This window comes from Anopheles ziemanni, chromosome 3 (genome assembly GCF_943734765.1).
Source record: "Anopheles ziemanni chromosome 3, idAnoZiCoDA_A2_x.2, whole genome shotgun sequence".
Taxonomy (NCBI): domain Eukaryota; kingdom Metazoa; phylum Arthropoda; class Insecta; order Diptera; family Culicidae; genus Anopheles; species Anopheles ziemanni.
Window position 1 is genome coordinate 92,671,546 of NC_080706.1, and position 12,508 is coordinate 92,684,053.

Here is a 12,508-nt window from a genome sequence, read left to right on the forward strand (position 1 = left end):
GAGGCGCGGGTGCCTAGAGAGATAAAGAAACCGAAACGGTTCATTGAGAATTAAAATTCAGTAGTCATATTCGCCAGGGGGAGGATGTGGTATAGTAGCTACTAGGTATAAGGTATTATACCTAGGTATTAGGTATAAGAGCGGAATAGGTATCAAGTGGAGAGAGCTGAGTTGGCAGCAGTCGTTGGAGAACGGGAATAAAGAACGGATGTGTTTAACCCTGGTGTATGAATGTGTTCCACGGGATATCACACCTACCATCGAGGTTTTTGTACAAGAACGCCAGCAGGATCAATAATCATTATATATATTATACAAACCCTGAAGAATTATAAAGGAAACAAATGTTATACACAATCTGAAATTATCTTTGTTAATTGCATGCACGATACGATTCGTTTCATGGCGCTACATATTTAATTTTCTTAATAGCTTTCACCTGAAAAAAAAAATACAGGTGCTACATACATACATTTCTTTCTGTCCAACATATCAGAATTTAAAAGCAAATCATTGTTTACTGTTTACGTACTGACCACATTGGGCATCCTCTTGATAAAAGCTGACTTTAGGTCGCGATCCTATACACTTGATCGGTCGGTCCAATCGTCCTATCGGACGAATAATATTAAACTAAGGTGAACGCTTGAACTCCTCCGTCCATTTCTTATTTTCGCCGGACTTTGGCATTGATCATATGATCGCACAACCCCGTGGCCGAACGTTAAACCCTCAAGTTGGTTTACCCCACCGTTTTTTCGTACGATGTTGTGTTGGAAATAGCATCTTAGTACGGAATCGTAAAATACAATTATATTTCAGCGCATTTTGGGAATGATGTTCGGCACTCTATCGTAATTTCTCAATCTACAGCACTGTGGCACTCTTCGGTCTTTGACAACGGCCAATTTGTTCAACAAGTGTTAGAGCGACCTTCGGTTGGCGAGCTCTCTCCAAGTGCACAAGGATGTCCGTTAGATCGCGTGAAAACTACCTGCTATGGAGGCAATCATTAGTGACCCAACCAATGTAGATTAATTTCGAGGAGGGCATCATCGTTCAACCAAATAAAGTAGATTAATATTTTCAAATAAGAATAATGCCGTCATTGGAACCGGCGCGATAGATGATTTGGTGAGTATAAGAAGAGTGTACCATAGATTTTGATTCATCAGTTGAGTACAGGCAACGCGGTACAATGTACCTTTTTCTGCTTGCCGTTGTTATTGAATAGAGGTTGTGAATCTATAGAAAGATTAAACACCCAAGACTTACCATACAGAAATCCTACGGAAATGCATAGCCCGGCGCATTAGAGAAAGAATGAAATATCCCGTAAATGAACATAAAAAGTGAAATAAAAATGAGTTCACAAAACTCCCCAGACGGTTTAACGTTGATCAGCGATGAAACGTCGATCGGCGAAGTGGTTCGTGATATCGTTAGCAAGGGTCCGCATGAGGATCCGATTCACGTGTTGGATCTGGATGATGTAGTTCGTAAGCACAAAAACTGGTGTGAGCAGATGCCACGAGTGAGTCCTTTCTATGCGGTGAAGTGCAATGACGACCCACGCATTCTGCAAATAATGGTAAAGCTCGGACTCGGGTTTGACTGTGCATCGAAGGGTGAGCTGGAACGCATGGTAGACTTGGGTGTGGAACCGGAGCGGATCATCTTCACGCAGCCGGCCAAATCCATACCGTCCTTGTTGTATGCTCACTCGAAACAGGTGTCCGTCATGACGTTTGATAGTACGATCGAGTTGGAGAAGATTCACCAGCACTTTCCGGAGGCCCACCTGGTGTTGCGAATACGCCACGATGCGCTGAAGGTTCGGTGCATGTTGGGCAAGAAGTTCGGTTGTGATCCTGTCAATGAGGCACCGACATTGCTACGTAAGGCAGCCCAACTGCGGTTGAATGTAGTAGGTATCAGCTTCCACGTAGGGTCGGACTGTGAAGAGCACGAAGTTTACTATGATGCAGTGAAGGTCTCACGAGACTTGTTCGTGTTTGCTAAGAGTATTGGGTATGAGTTAAGCCTTGTAGACATTGGTGGTGGATTCCCGGGCGAAAAAAATAAACCTATCGATAGGTACGCTCGAGTAATTAACCGAGCTATCGATCATTTCTTTCCGGCGGAAGAAAATGTTCGGATAATTGCGGAACCGGGGCGATACTACGTGGCCTCCGCGGTCACGCTGGTATCGTTCGTGCATTCCAAACGTTTCGTGACAGACCGCCTGGAAGATGGAACCGAGCGGACAAGGGTTTTCTACTATCTCAACGACGGTGTATACGGAACGTTCTTTAGTGCGGCGTTCGAGGGTCAAGTGCCTGTTCCGATCATACAGCGCAAGGTCGGAGCCAAAGAGTACAGCTCATCCGTTTGGGGCCCATCATGCAATATTCTTGATCTGATTTTACCGGACATACTCCTCCCGGAGCTAGACATCGGGGACAGTGTTGTGTTCGAGAACGTTGGAGCATACTCGACAGTCCGAGCTTGTCAGTTCAATGGATTCCCTCTACCAAAGATAATTGCTTACCTACGCGAAGGAACTTGGTCAGTAGCAGCTGTACTTACTACTTAAGCTTATGCCATTAATCCGAATTCCATACCTTTACAGGAAAATCTTGGGAGATTTTACAACGGTTCGGTGTTCTACGCTAAAAACCTCAAATGGCGTGCATAAAGGAACGAACGGCAGCTATACGATACCGACAAAAGCAATCGAACATGTTTGATACATTTTTGTACCGGCCAACTCACTGTTTGCAAAAGTGATTTTTAACCTTTATATTATCTCTGCTACCCTGTGCTAAGGCCTATCGCATATAGCTTCACGCGTGTCGTCGATTATAGCAAGGAAATGTATTGGGCTATGCTGTTAAATAAATAGGGGTTCTTCGACTCGTGATCGTATGAATGGTATAAAAAACTAATACACTTGATGCTAAATTAAACAACTTTACAATCGAAACTTACACAGGTACTAGAAGATCACAGGGAAGTTGAATCTATTATGAATTAAAAAATTACATACCGAATGTAGAACTATTCCAACATCTCATGATAAAAATATTTAATCTCTAGAGCACTCACAATGGTTGGAGTTGATCACGGCCAAGTTAAGGTATTGAGCCTGATAACGATGACATGGCATCCTAAGTAACATATATATTTATGCATCCGGACAGACGATTTTCGTTACTTTGGCTTGGTTTCTCGCAGTTCATTCTGGTTCGAGAGCAACTGTTTGGTTGGATCGAATTCTAGGCTCGTGCCTCTATCACGCACGAACTCTGATAAGCACCTGCAATGGAGGTAATCAACGCTTACACAAACAATGTAGATTAATTTCGTAGAACCACGGCGTTCGACCAATTGGTGCAGATTAATGTTTCTAAAATTATAATGATGTCGTCATTTGGACCGCCGATGTGGATGGAGTGGTGGGTATAAGAAGCCCATACAATCGATTTTCATTCATCAGTCCAGTGTCAGTAACTAAATCGCATATTTTTGTTATAACCAGGATTGAGGATTTGAGAGGTGCGAATCGGAGTACAGATTAGGCACTGAAGTCGTATCATTTATAAATATTTTTTTTGATAATTTACATTCACGTGAATTTACTGGTTACTTTAAAAAAGTGAAAGGAATATGAGTTCGCTGAAGTATCCCACCGATCTGAAGCTGATCAAAGATCAGATGTCAATTGGCGACGTTATTCGAGATATCGAGAGCAAGGGTCCGCATGAGGATCCGATTCACGTGTTGGATCTGGATGATGTAGTTCGCAAGCACAAATGCTGGTGTGACGAGATGCCACGAGTTAGACCATACTATGCGGTGAAGTGCAACGACGACCCGCGTATCCTGCAGATCATGGTAACGCTCGGACTCGGGTTTGACTGTGCATCGAAGGGTGAGCTGGAGCGTATGCTCGACTTCGGTGTGGAGCCGGAGCGGATTATCTTTGCTCAGCCGGCCAAATCGGTACCGTCACTGTTGTACGCTCGCTCGAAGCAGGTGTCCGTCATGACATTCGATGGTGAAATTGAGCTGGAGAAGATTCATCAGTACTATCCTGAGGCTCAACTGGTGCTGCGCATTCGTCATGATTCTGTGAAGGTGCGCTTTTCGTTGGGCAAGAAGTTCGGTTGTGATCCTATTAATGAGGCCCCGGCGTTACTGCGCCTTGCGACTAAATTAAGCATGAACGTGGTCGGTATAACGTTTCACGTTGGGTCGGACTGTGAAGAGCACGAAGTGTATTACGATGCGGTAAAAATGTCTCGCGACCTGTTCGACTACGCCAAGAGTATTGGGTACGAGCTGAATCTTCTGGATATCGGCGGTGGATTTCCGGGAGACAAGGCCAAACCAATCCATCGATATGCAAAGGCCATCAACCGAGCTATTGATCACTTTTTCCCAATCAAGGATAACGTTCGGATTATTGCGGAACCGGGCCGTTATTACGTGGCTTCTGCAATCACGCTGGTATCGTTCGTGCACTCTAAGCGTATAGTGAAAGATCGCCAAGATGATGGTACTGAGTTGACCAGGATACACTACTACCTAAACGATGGTATATACGGATCGTTTTATAGTACAGCATACGAGGCTCAAGAGGCAATTCCGATCGTCCACCGCAAGACTGGAGCCAAAGAATACAGCTCATCCGTTTGGGGCCCCACATGTGACGTCGTGGATGTAATTCTACCGGATATCGTGCTGCCGGAGCTGGACATCGGGGACAGTGTAGTGTTCGAGAACTTGGGAGCCTACGGTATCGTTCGAGGGGCCGCGTTCAATGGATTCCTGCTACCAAAGGTTATCGCATACATTCGCGAAGGAACATGGTAAGTACTAACAAAATAATGCTTTGACCAAATAGATTTACCACAATCAAGTCTAATTTCGAACGACCAACAGGAACACGATACACAATTTGAGTGCTTCTTCACCCTTCAATGGAAATAACAAGTCGCTCGCCTCACAAAAAAGCTAAACAACCTCAACGGAAGAACTGGCCTGAGTGGATGTATGAATTATTCGCGAAATAAGATTATTCTTCATTGTCCAAATAAACAGAAACACATGTTTTATTCAACCTATACTATAAACAACTCAATTTAGCTATGACTTTTTCGGACCGCTTGTTGGTGAAAATTTGTTCTTCCTGTTCGAGATTACCCGAGACAAGTGAAAACATATTACCTTTCTTCCTGCAGAATTACAGTGGGTGTGGGAAACCATTTTGCACACAAATATCGCATGTGCGTGCAGGTTTAACGATTCACCCGGTGCATTTTGGTCTGAGAAGTCATAAGGTACGGACTCACAAATCTTAGAAAACTAGCAGAAAATGTTTTCGTAGAACTGCTCAGATGATTTGACGTTGATCCGCGATGAAATGGCAATCGGTGACGTAGTTCGCGATAGCTTCCGCCTGGGTCCACACGAGGCACAGCTTCACGTGCTGTTCCGCGAAACTACGGAATAGTTTAAGACAGTAAACAGGGAATCTGAGTTTGCTGAAGTCCCCAACCGAACTAAACTTGAGCAACGATGTCGCGACCACGTGATTCGACTGGGATCCGCATCACGTGCTGAATCTGGTGGATGTGACACAAAAGCTGCTATGACGGGATGTCACGAGTCAGGCCATATTATGTGGTAAAGTGCAACGATGTCCCACGCACTTTGAAGCTCGGACTCGGGTTTGCCTGTGCATCGAAGGGTGAGCTGGAGCATAAATACATGTTTATTTCAAGCCAAACGGCAAATAACTCGATTTAGTTATGATATTTTTGAACCACTTTGAGACAGTTTTTGAATGAAGAAATGAGAATGACTCTATAGTTACTTTAACTTATCCATAATATAAAATGTGCCTTTTAACAAAATATTGGGTAATCGGTAAATGGGAGAATTTGCAACAACAATTTCTATAGATCACATACACTTGACTGTCTCGTTCGAGTCGATCGGCAATGAGTGTAGCCAAAATTTTAGTGAAGTTCGTTCTCTTTTGAAAAACTGGGTCAGTTGCACCCTGACCGAGCAAATGCGTTTTGCTGCTCCATTTTCATTTGGCAATGACACAGATCAACTGTGTCAACACTCCAAACCTGTACGCCTTGTTTGTTGGGGAAGATTTCTTCTTCCTGCTCGAGTTTATGTGAGACAAGCGAACAGGTATTACCCTTCTTCCAGAGCGATTTCTTCGAAGAGTAAGCTAGAAGATCGGTTGAATACGCATGTTTTAGTGGAATTGGTAATGGTGCGTTACAGTGGGAGTGGGGAGCCATTTGAATCCGAACAAAAGTATCGCGTTGCGGTTCAGGATTGAGGATTCACTCGATGCATTTTGGATCGAGAAGTCGTAAGGTACGGACACGTAAATCTTAGAAAATCAGTAGAAAATGAGTTCGCGGAAGTGCTCAGATGGTTTGACGTTGATCAGCGATGACACGGCAATCGGTGACGTAGTTCGCGATATCATCCTCCAGGGTCCGCATGAGGAACCGCTCCACGTGCTCGACTTGGATGATGTAGTGCAAAAACATTATGGCTGGTGTGAACAGATGCCACGCGTCAGGCCTTTCTATGCGGTGAAGTGCAACGATGACCCACGTATTCTGCAGACTCTGATAACGCTCGGACTCGGGTTTGACTGTGCATCGAAGGGTGAGCTGGAGCGTATGCTCGACTTTGGTGTGAAGCCGGAGCGAATCATCTTTGCTCAGCCAGCCAAATCCATACCGTCACTCTTGTATGCGCGCTCGAAACAGGTGTCCGTCATGACGTTTGATAGCGCGGTCGAGTTAGAGAAGATACATCAGTACTATCCTGAGGCTCAACTGGTGTTGCGAATGCGCCATGACTCGCTGAAGGTAATCCGCGTATTGGGCAAGAAGTTCGGTTGTGATCCTGTTAACGAGGCACCGGCATTGCTACATAAGGCGGCCCAACTGCGGTTGAACGTAGTAGGTATCAGCTTCCACGTTGGATCAGACTGTGAAGAGCATGAAGTTTACTACGATGCTGTAAAGATGGCCCGGAGCCTGTTCGACTACGCCTTAAGTATTGGTTACGACTTAACCATTCTGGACATTGGGGGTGGATTCCCGGGGGATCGTAACAAACCGATCGAACGTTACGCCAAGGCAGTGAACCGAGCTATCGATCATTTTTTCCCTGACGGGGAGAATGTTCGGATAATTGCGGAACCGGGGCGATACTACGTGGCCTCCGCGGTCACGTTGGTATCGTTTGTGGACTCCAAACGTTTCGTGACAGAGCGCCAGGAAGATGGAATCGCACGAACCAGGATTTTCTACTATCTCAACGACGGTATATACGGATCATTCTACTTCACGGCACATGAAGATCAAGAGGCGCTCCCTATTGTACAACGCAAGGCTGGTGCCAAAGAGTACAGCTCATCCGTTTGGGGGCCAACATGTGATGCCGCGGATGTGATTCTACCCGACATAATGTTGCCGGAGCTAGCCATCGGGGACAGTGTTGTGTTCGAGAATGTTGGAGCGTATGGTATCGTTCGAGGGGCCGCGTTCAATGGATTCCTGCTACCAAAGGTTATCGCATACTTACGCGAAGGAACCTGGTCAGTACCAGTAAAATACTACTTTGACTAAATACACTTTGAATCATTAAGTCCAATTTGCACACCTTACAGGAATATGTTGGAAGATTTGACTGCTTGCGCAAGTACCAATGGAGTCCATCGGTCACTCGTGGCGCCTAAAAACCCAACACCCTCAGAGGAAGTATCATCTTGGGTTGACATAAGAAGTATTTGTTAACGAACAGAGTGGTAATGGTTATGGTAATAAAGAACGCATGTTTATTTTAAACCTCGCTATTTCAAACAGACCGTTTCAACTTTGACTTGTTTGGTTCAGTTCGACGTTTACGGTGTTGCAGCCAATCATGGCTCTTGTACTTTCTAGTCGCGCACAAGCGACTGTCTTCGGAATGGGGAATCCATTAAAACGTGACGCAACCGTTACACCAAATGCGCCCATATCAGAAAATATAAGAAAATCGCCAATCTCTAGTGCGGGCAGCTCGAGCCGCTCGCATATGACATCCGCTGAGTCACAGGTGGGCCCCCACAGTGACGTAGGCCAACTAACAACGGATGACCGGTGAGTTTCATTCATAAGACGAATGCTCGGGGGCTTATCGATTGCTTCCCACCACTCAAAAGAGCCGTACCGGCCGTCGTTGAGAAAGTACATTATCTCCTGGATGATGTTAGATAGTCCGCCATGATAGATCACCCGTTTCGATTGAACGTTTGTAACAAGGGTTACCGCGTTCTGCACAAACTCTCGGCCAGTTTCAATGATAATTGAGAGCGATACTGGAATTGTGATCGTCTTTAGGATGCTACAAAGACGACTTTGCGGAATCTTCTCTATTCCCGATAACACCAATTGCTGCAAATCGCCTAATCCCAGCTGATGAGCATATGCTATTGCCTCCTCAGCTTTTTGAAGGCTTTGGCGAAGCCATGCTAACGTTTCTTCAGGTTGTTCCTGTGGGATGGCAATATGCACTCCAACGATGTTGACTTTCGACGACAATGCAAGGTTCAATATCTCCGGCACGTCGAATGTTGGGCAGCAACCAAACTTTTGTTCGGAACTTACACGGATCCTAAGCACAATTTCAGCCGCGGAATACAACCGATGCACATTGGCCACATCTTGCACATTGTCACAAGCGATCCGGAGAATACCGTTCTGTTTGGCGTACAGAATCGTGTCTTGTGTTTTACTGGGATGAGCAAGCCACATACGATCAACAGTGATGCCCATGTCCAGCAGATCGTTCATTTCTTTTCGCGAAGCACAACTAAAGCCAACATCTAGCTTCGCTAGAACCGCTAGCACGAGTGGATTGTTGTTTACGCAGGGTGTGTAGAACGGGATCAGTCCGGGATGTGTAGCTTTCCAGTGGTACACGTTGACCACGACCTTGTCCAGGTCTAAGATGTTGGTGGAATTTTCGATGGGCCCACTGCCGATGATGTGCTCCAGAAAATCCTCCGCTGATGCTCCGTAGACCTCGTAGGTATGATCCAATCGTGACCGGTTCATTGCTAGACTAAACATGGGGAGCATCTTTCAGACTGATTTTATAGAACATTCATGCGCTGGACGATTGCTGATGTAGAGGTTCTCACACTCAATTCCTCCCACCCCGTATCTATGATGAGATCGGTTGATAAGATATCACAATTAGAATAAACGTTACATGTAAAGTTTTCCAGCTCGGAAGCTCGGAAGCTGAAGTAATTAAGGCGTTACTAGGGAACCTAGTGGGGGTATGACGTTGGATGTATCGCGGTGTATAGTTGTATGGCGTTTGTTTGTTCCTGTGTCTAGCTCTAGGAACGGGAACGATTTTTCAGAGAATGTTAAAATTCTTTCTATGTAGACCATCGCGTACGTAACGTGCCGGGTAAGAAAGAAGTACTGAGAACGTTTCTCATCGTGGGTAAAACTTGCCGGTAGCGGTCAGTTGCAGGGCAGTTTTCGTTGAGTGCTCTGCCACATCGGTACACATGGATGCTGGCTATATTCTGATTGACGAGCAGAGCTCGCTGGAGGAGCTGATCAAGCTGATCTCGAAACGCCGGGCGGACGTTCGGGAACCGCTCAATTTGCTGAACCTGGATGATGTCGTGGCGAAACATCGCAACTGGCAACGTAAGCTGCCGAACGTCGCGCCGTACTATGCGGTCAAATGTAACAGTCATCCGACGGTGCTGAAACTGTTGGCGACACTCGGCTGTGGGTTCGATTGTGCCTCGCGGGTCGAGCTGGAAACGATCATCGACTTGGGTGTGGCACCGGCACGTGTGATCTATGCAAATCCCGCTAAACCGGTGGAGTCGTTGCAGTACGCAAAGAAGGTTGGCGTGCGTCGTATGACGTTCGATAGTTCGGACGAGCTGGAGAAGATCGCTAAACACTTTCCTGAGGCTGAGCTTGTGTTGCGGATTCGGCACGATGCCCGTGAGGCCCAACTATCGCTGGGGCGAAAGTTTGGGTGTGATCCTGAACGGGACGCGGTGGTACTTCTTACACACGCCCGAAAGCTGAACCTCAAAGTGATCGGTGTGAGTTTCCACGTAGGATCAGGCAGTATGGACGCAGAATGTTTTTACGACGGCATACGAAAAGTGTTGGATATTTTCGACAAAGGTGAGCTGCTGGGTATGCATATGTTTTTGCTGGATATTGGCGGAGGATTTCCCGGTGCAAACAGCCGTCGCTTCGACGATCACGCTTTTTACATCAATAAAGCCATCAGGGAGCATGTCATGCAGTTCAACCGACGAATTGAAGTGATAGCTGAACCGGGCAGATATTACGTCGAATCAGCCGTTACAGCGTTCGTGAATGTGGTTTCGAAATCGTACGAAAGGGACACTTCCGGCCGAATTGCTCGCGTGAGGTATTACATGGACGATGGGCTGTACGACTCGTTTGATTGGTGTGACGCGACGCAGTCGAATGTACCGGTGGTTCAGGAAGATAAACGTACCCGGGAGTGCTTGCGATCGGTGATCTATGGGCAAACAGCGTGCGAGCGAGATGTTATTTCTGAGGAAATTTTTCTACCGGAACATAGCGTTGGGGAATGCATGGTTTTTCCCAACAAGGGCGCCTATGGAAAAATACTCGGCATAGGGCATAATGGTTTTGTACCGGCGAGGGTGAAGGTGTGTCTATCGAGAGCAACGCTTAATTATCTGTGCGCGTCAGCGGTTAAAGCCGAGCGTGGATAATAATGCACCGACATGTGCGGAAAACAATGAAGCATGTGCCGGTATTCGTTTACAATGTACTGAGAGGTGCTAGAGGAAGGCGTGATTGAATAATTATTTAAATAAAATGTGTTTGAAACAGCTGATAATTTGCATTTGTTTGTGTTTTTGTCGAAAACAAGTGTTCAATCATTTGGCTCGATGACACGATGCTTCATTTTTCACAATATATAGAGTGATGCAATACACACAACATGATCGTCATGTGTTAGCTGTGAAAGGTAAAAAACATGATGCCAACACGAATAATCGGCAACACGCAAATAACCACTGCGCTGTCACGTGTATATGCCAAACGTATGAATATATAGATGTGAATTTACAAAACAGCCCAGCAATTAAAAGAAACCATTCATGAATCAGAGCAAAAATTTATGAATGGGATAAACACGCTGACAAAGTAATTCCCACGTTTTCATACGTCTCTACGAATTTATGCACACATCGCAGTGCAACACCATAGAGATATGAAATCTGTGGGATTGATCGGTATTTTGACCCTCAGCAACCGAAAAATCTGTTGCAATTAACTCTCCTGTTTTATCTCCTTGTATGGGGGTATGCCCTTCAGGCGCTTAATGTGAACCAGTAGAAAGAGGAGAATCTAGCCCGGGCCTCATTTACTCTTTTACTAAATTGACATTTTGATTTAAAATTTTTTGAATCTTTTAAGAGGTTTACCGAATTCCTGTGAACGAATGAGCTCACCACAAATCTACACACTTTTCGGATATTTTGATTAAATACTATTGAGCATGTTGTTTATTGAAGGTGGTACATAAATGCGAGTTTATTGCCCAACATGTTTCTTGTCCTTACATTAACATTGCTTTTGCACAAGTTTGGCAATGATTAGGTTTTTTTAAACACGGTTGCATTACTTTATTTTGATCAAATTTACCTGACTTCCTATTTAAAAAGTAACAAATCGATCAAATTGAAAACATCTGACTTTGTGGCCGCATATATTTATCTCGACTGATCAACCGAACCGAAGAAAATTCACATCGTTTGGGTTAGTTGTTAATTCTCCATCAATTCATCCTTTCAAAATTTGATTTAATTTCGTCATAAATTTCATGTTTTGCGCCCAAAGTGGAATATTGTTTCCAATCTGTCAAAAATCTATCAATATCCGTTCGCGTTAGTTTTGATTCATTCAAACGATTTGAAAACATCGAAGCCCATTCTTTAGCCGAATCAGAATTATTTGCAGGCAACTCATTTCGTATGATATACTCTGCAACTGGAACATTTTTCAACAACGCATAATGAAACACATTATGATTTTCGGAATCCATTTGACCAAAGCAGTCGAAAGCGTCTTTCTGCATCAAATAAGTGAATATATCCAGTTTGTTTGCAGCATTTTTACTGTTGCACACGCAGTAGAAGAAAGCGTTCCAGTTGTTTTCTTTTTCATTGGTTTCGTTAGCATCAAAACCATGATGTTCAATGAGACATTTCGTCAAAGTTAACCAACCCTCCTCGCAAGCGATATGCAGAATATTTCTGTCCGTTTTGACGGCTCTGTAGTCCAGTACTCCAGTTGTTTTCAAGTAATCGCAAATTATCTTTACCGACCTCTCATCAACCAAATGATTTTTCTCAAATTGAAGAATTTTG

The 12,508-nt window shown here is 44.8% G+C and overlaps 5 protein-coding genes across 5 annotated transcripts; 4 read left to right on the forward strand and 1 right to left on the reverse strand.

The window, feature by feature from the left end:
• Positions 1 to 1,363: 1,363 nt before the first annotated feature.
• On the forward strand, positions 1,364 to 2,596 carry LOC131285853 (ornithine decarboxylase-like). Its single transcript, XM_058314708.1, has one exon. The coding sequence runs from the start codon at positions 1,364 to 1,366 to the stop codon at positions 2,594 to 2,596; it is 1,233 nt and encodes a 410-aa protein (XP_058170691.1).
• A 1,073-nt stretch (positions 2,597 to 3,669) lies between these two features.
• Positions 3,670 to 4,878, forward strand: LOC131288762 (ornithine decarboxylase 1-like). Its single transcript, XM_058317936.1, has one exon. It carries the CDS (start codon positions 3,670 to 3,672, stop codon positions 4,876 to 4,878), a length of 1,209 nt encoding a protein of 402 aa, XP_058173919.1.
• A 1,562-nt stretch (positions 4,879 to 6,440) lies between these two features.
• On the forward strand, positions 6,441 to 7,844 carry LOC131285854 (ornithine decarboxylase 1-like). The gene is made up of 2 exons (XM_058314709.1): positions 6,441 to 7,645; positions 7,718 to 7,844. Exons 1-2 carry the CDS (start codon positions 6,441 to 6,443, stop codon positions 7,842 to 7,844), a joined length of 1,332 nt encoding a protein of 443 aa, XP_058170692.1.
• A 75-nt stretch (positions 7,845 to 7,919) lies between these two features.
• On the reverse strand, positions 7,920 to 9,146 carry LOC131285855 (ornithine decarboxylase 1-like). The gene has a single exon (XM_058314710.1). The coding sequence runs from the start codon at positions 9,144 to 9,146 to the stop codon at positions 7,920 to 7,922; it is 1,227 nt and encodes a 408-aa protein (XP_058170693.1).
• Positions 9,147 to 9,463: 317 nt separating this feature from the next.
• On the forward strand, positions 9,464 to 10,843 carry LOC131285856 (ornithine decarboxylase 1-like). The gene is made up of 2 exons (XM_058314711.1): positions 9,464 to 9,494; positions 9,564 to 10,843. Exons 1-2 carry the CDS (start codon positions 9,464 to 9,466, stop codon positions 10,841 to 10,843), a joined length of 1,311 nt encoding a protein of 436 aa, XP_058170694.1.
• The last annotated feature ends 1,665 nt before the right edge of the window (positions 10,844 to 12,508 follow it).

Coding starts and splice junctions, on each gene's coding strand:
- LOC131285854 (XM_058314709.1), top strand. CDS start 6,441: ATGAGTTCGCGGAAGTGCTCAGATGGTTTGACGTTGATCAGCGATGAC. Junction 7,646..7,717: donor TACTTACGCGAAGGAACCTG/GTCAGTACCAGT, acceptor CACACCTTACAG/GAATATGTTGGAAGATTTGA.
- LOC131285855 (XM_058314710.1), bottom strand. CDS start 9,146: ATGAACCGGTCACGATTGGATCATACCTACGAGGTCTACGGAGCATCA.
- LOC131288762 (XM_058317936.1), top strand. CDS start 3,670: ATGAGTTCGCTGAAGTATCCCACCGATCTGAAGCTGATCAAAGATCAG.
- LOC131285856 (XM_058314711.1), top strand. CDS start 9,464: ATGTTAAAATTCTTTCTATGTAGACCATCGC. Junction 9,495..9,563: donor CTTTCTATGTAGACCATCGC/GTACGTAACGTG, acceptor ACTTGCCGGTAG/CGGTCAGTTGCAGGGCAGTT.
- LOC131285853 (XM_058314708.1), top strand. CDS start 1,364: ATGAGTTCACAAAACTCCCCAGACGGTTTAACGTTGATCAGCGATGAA.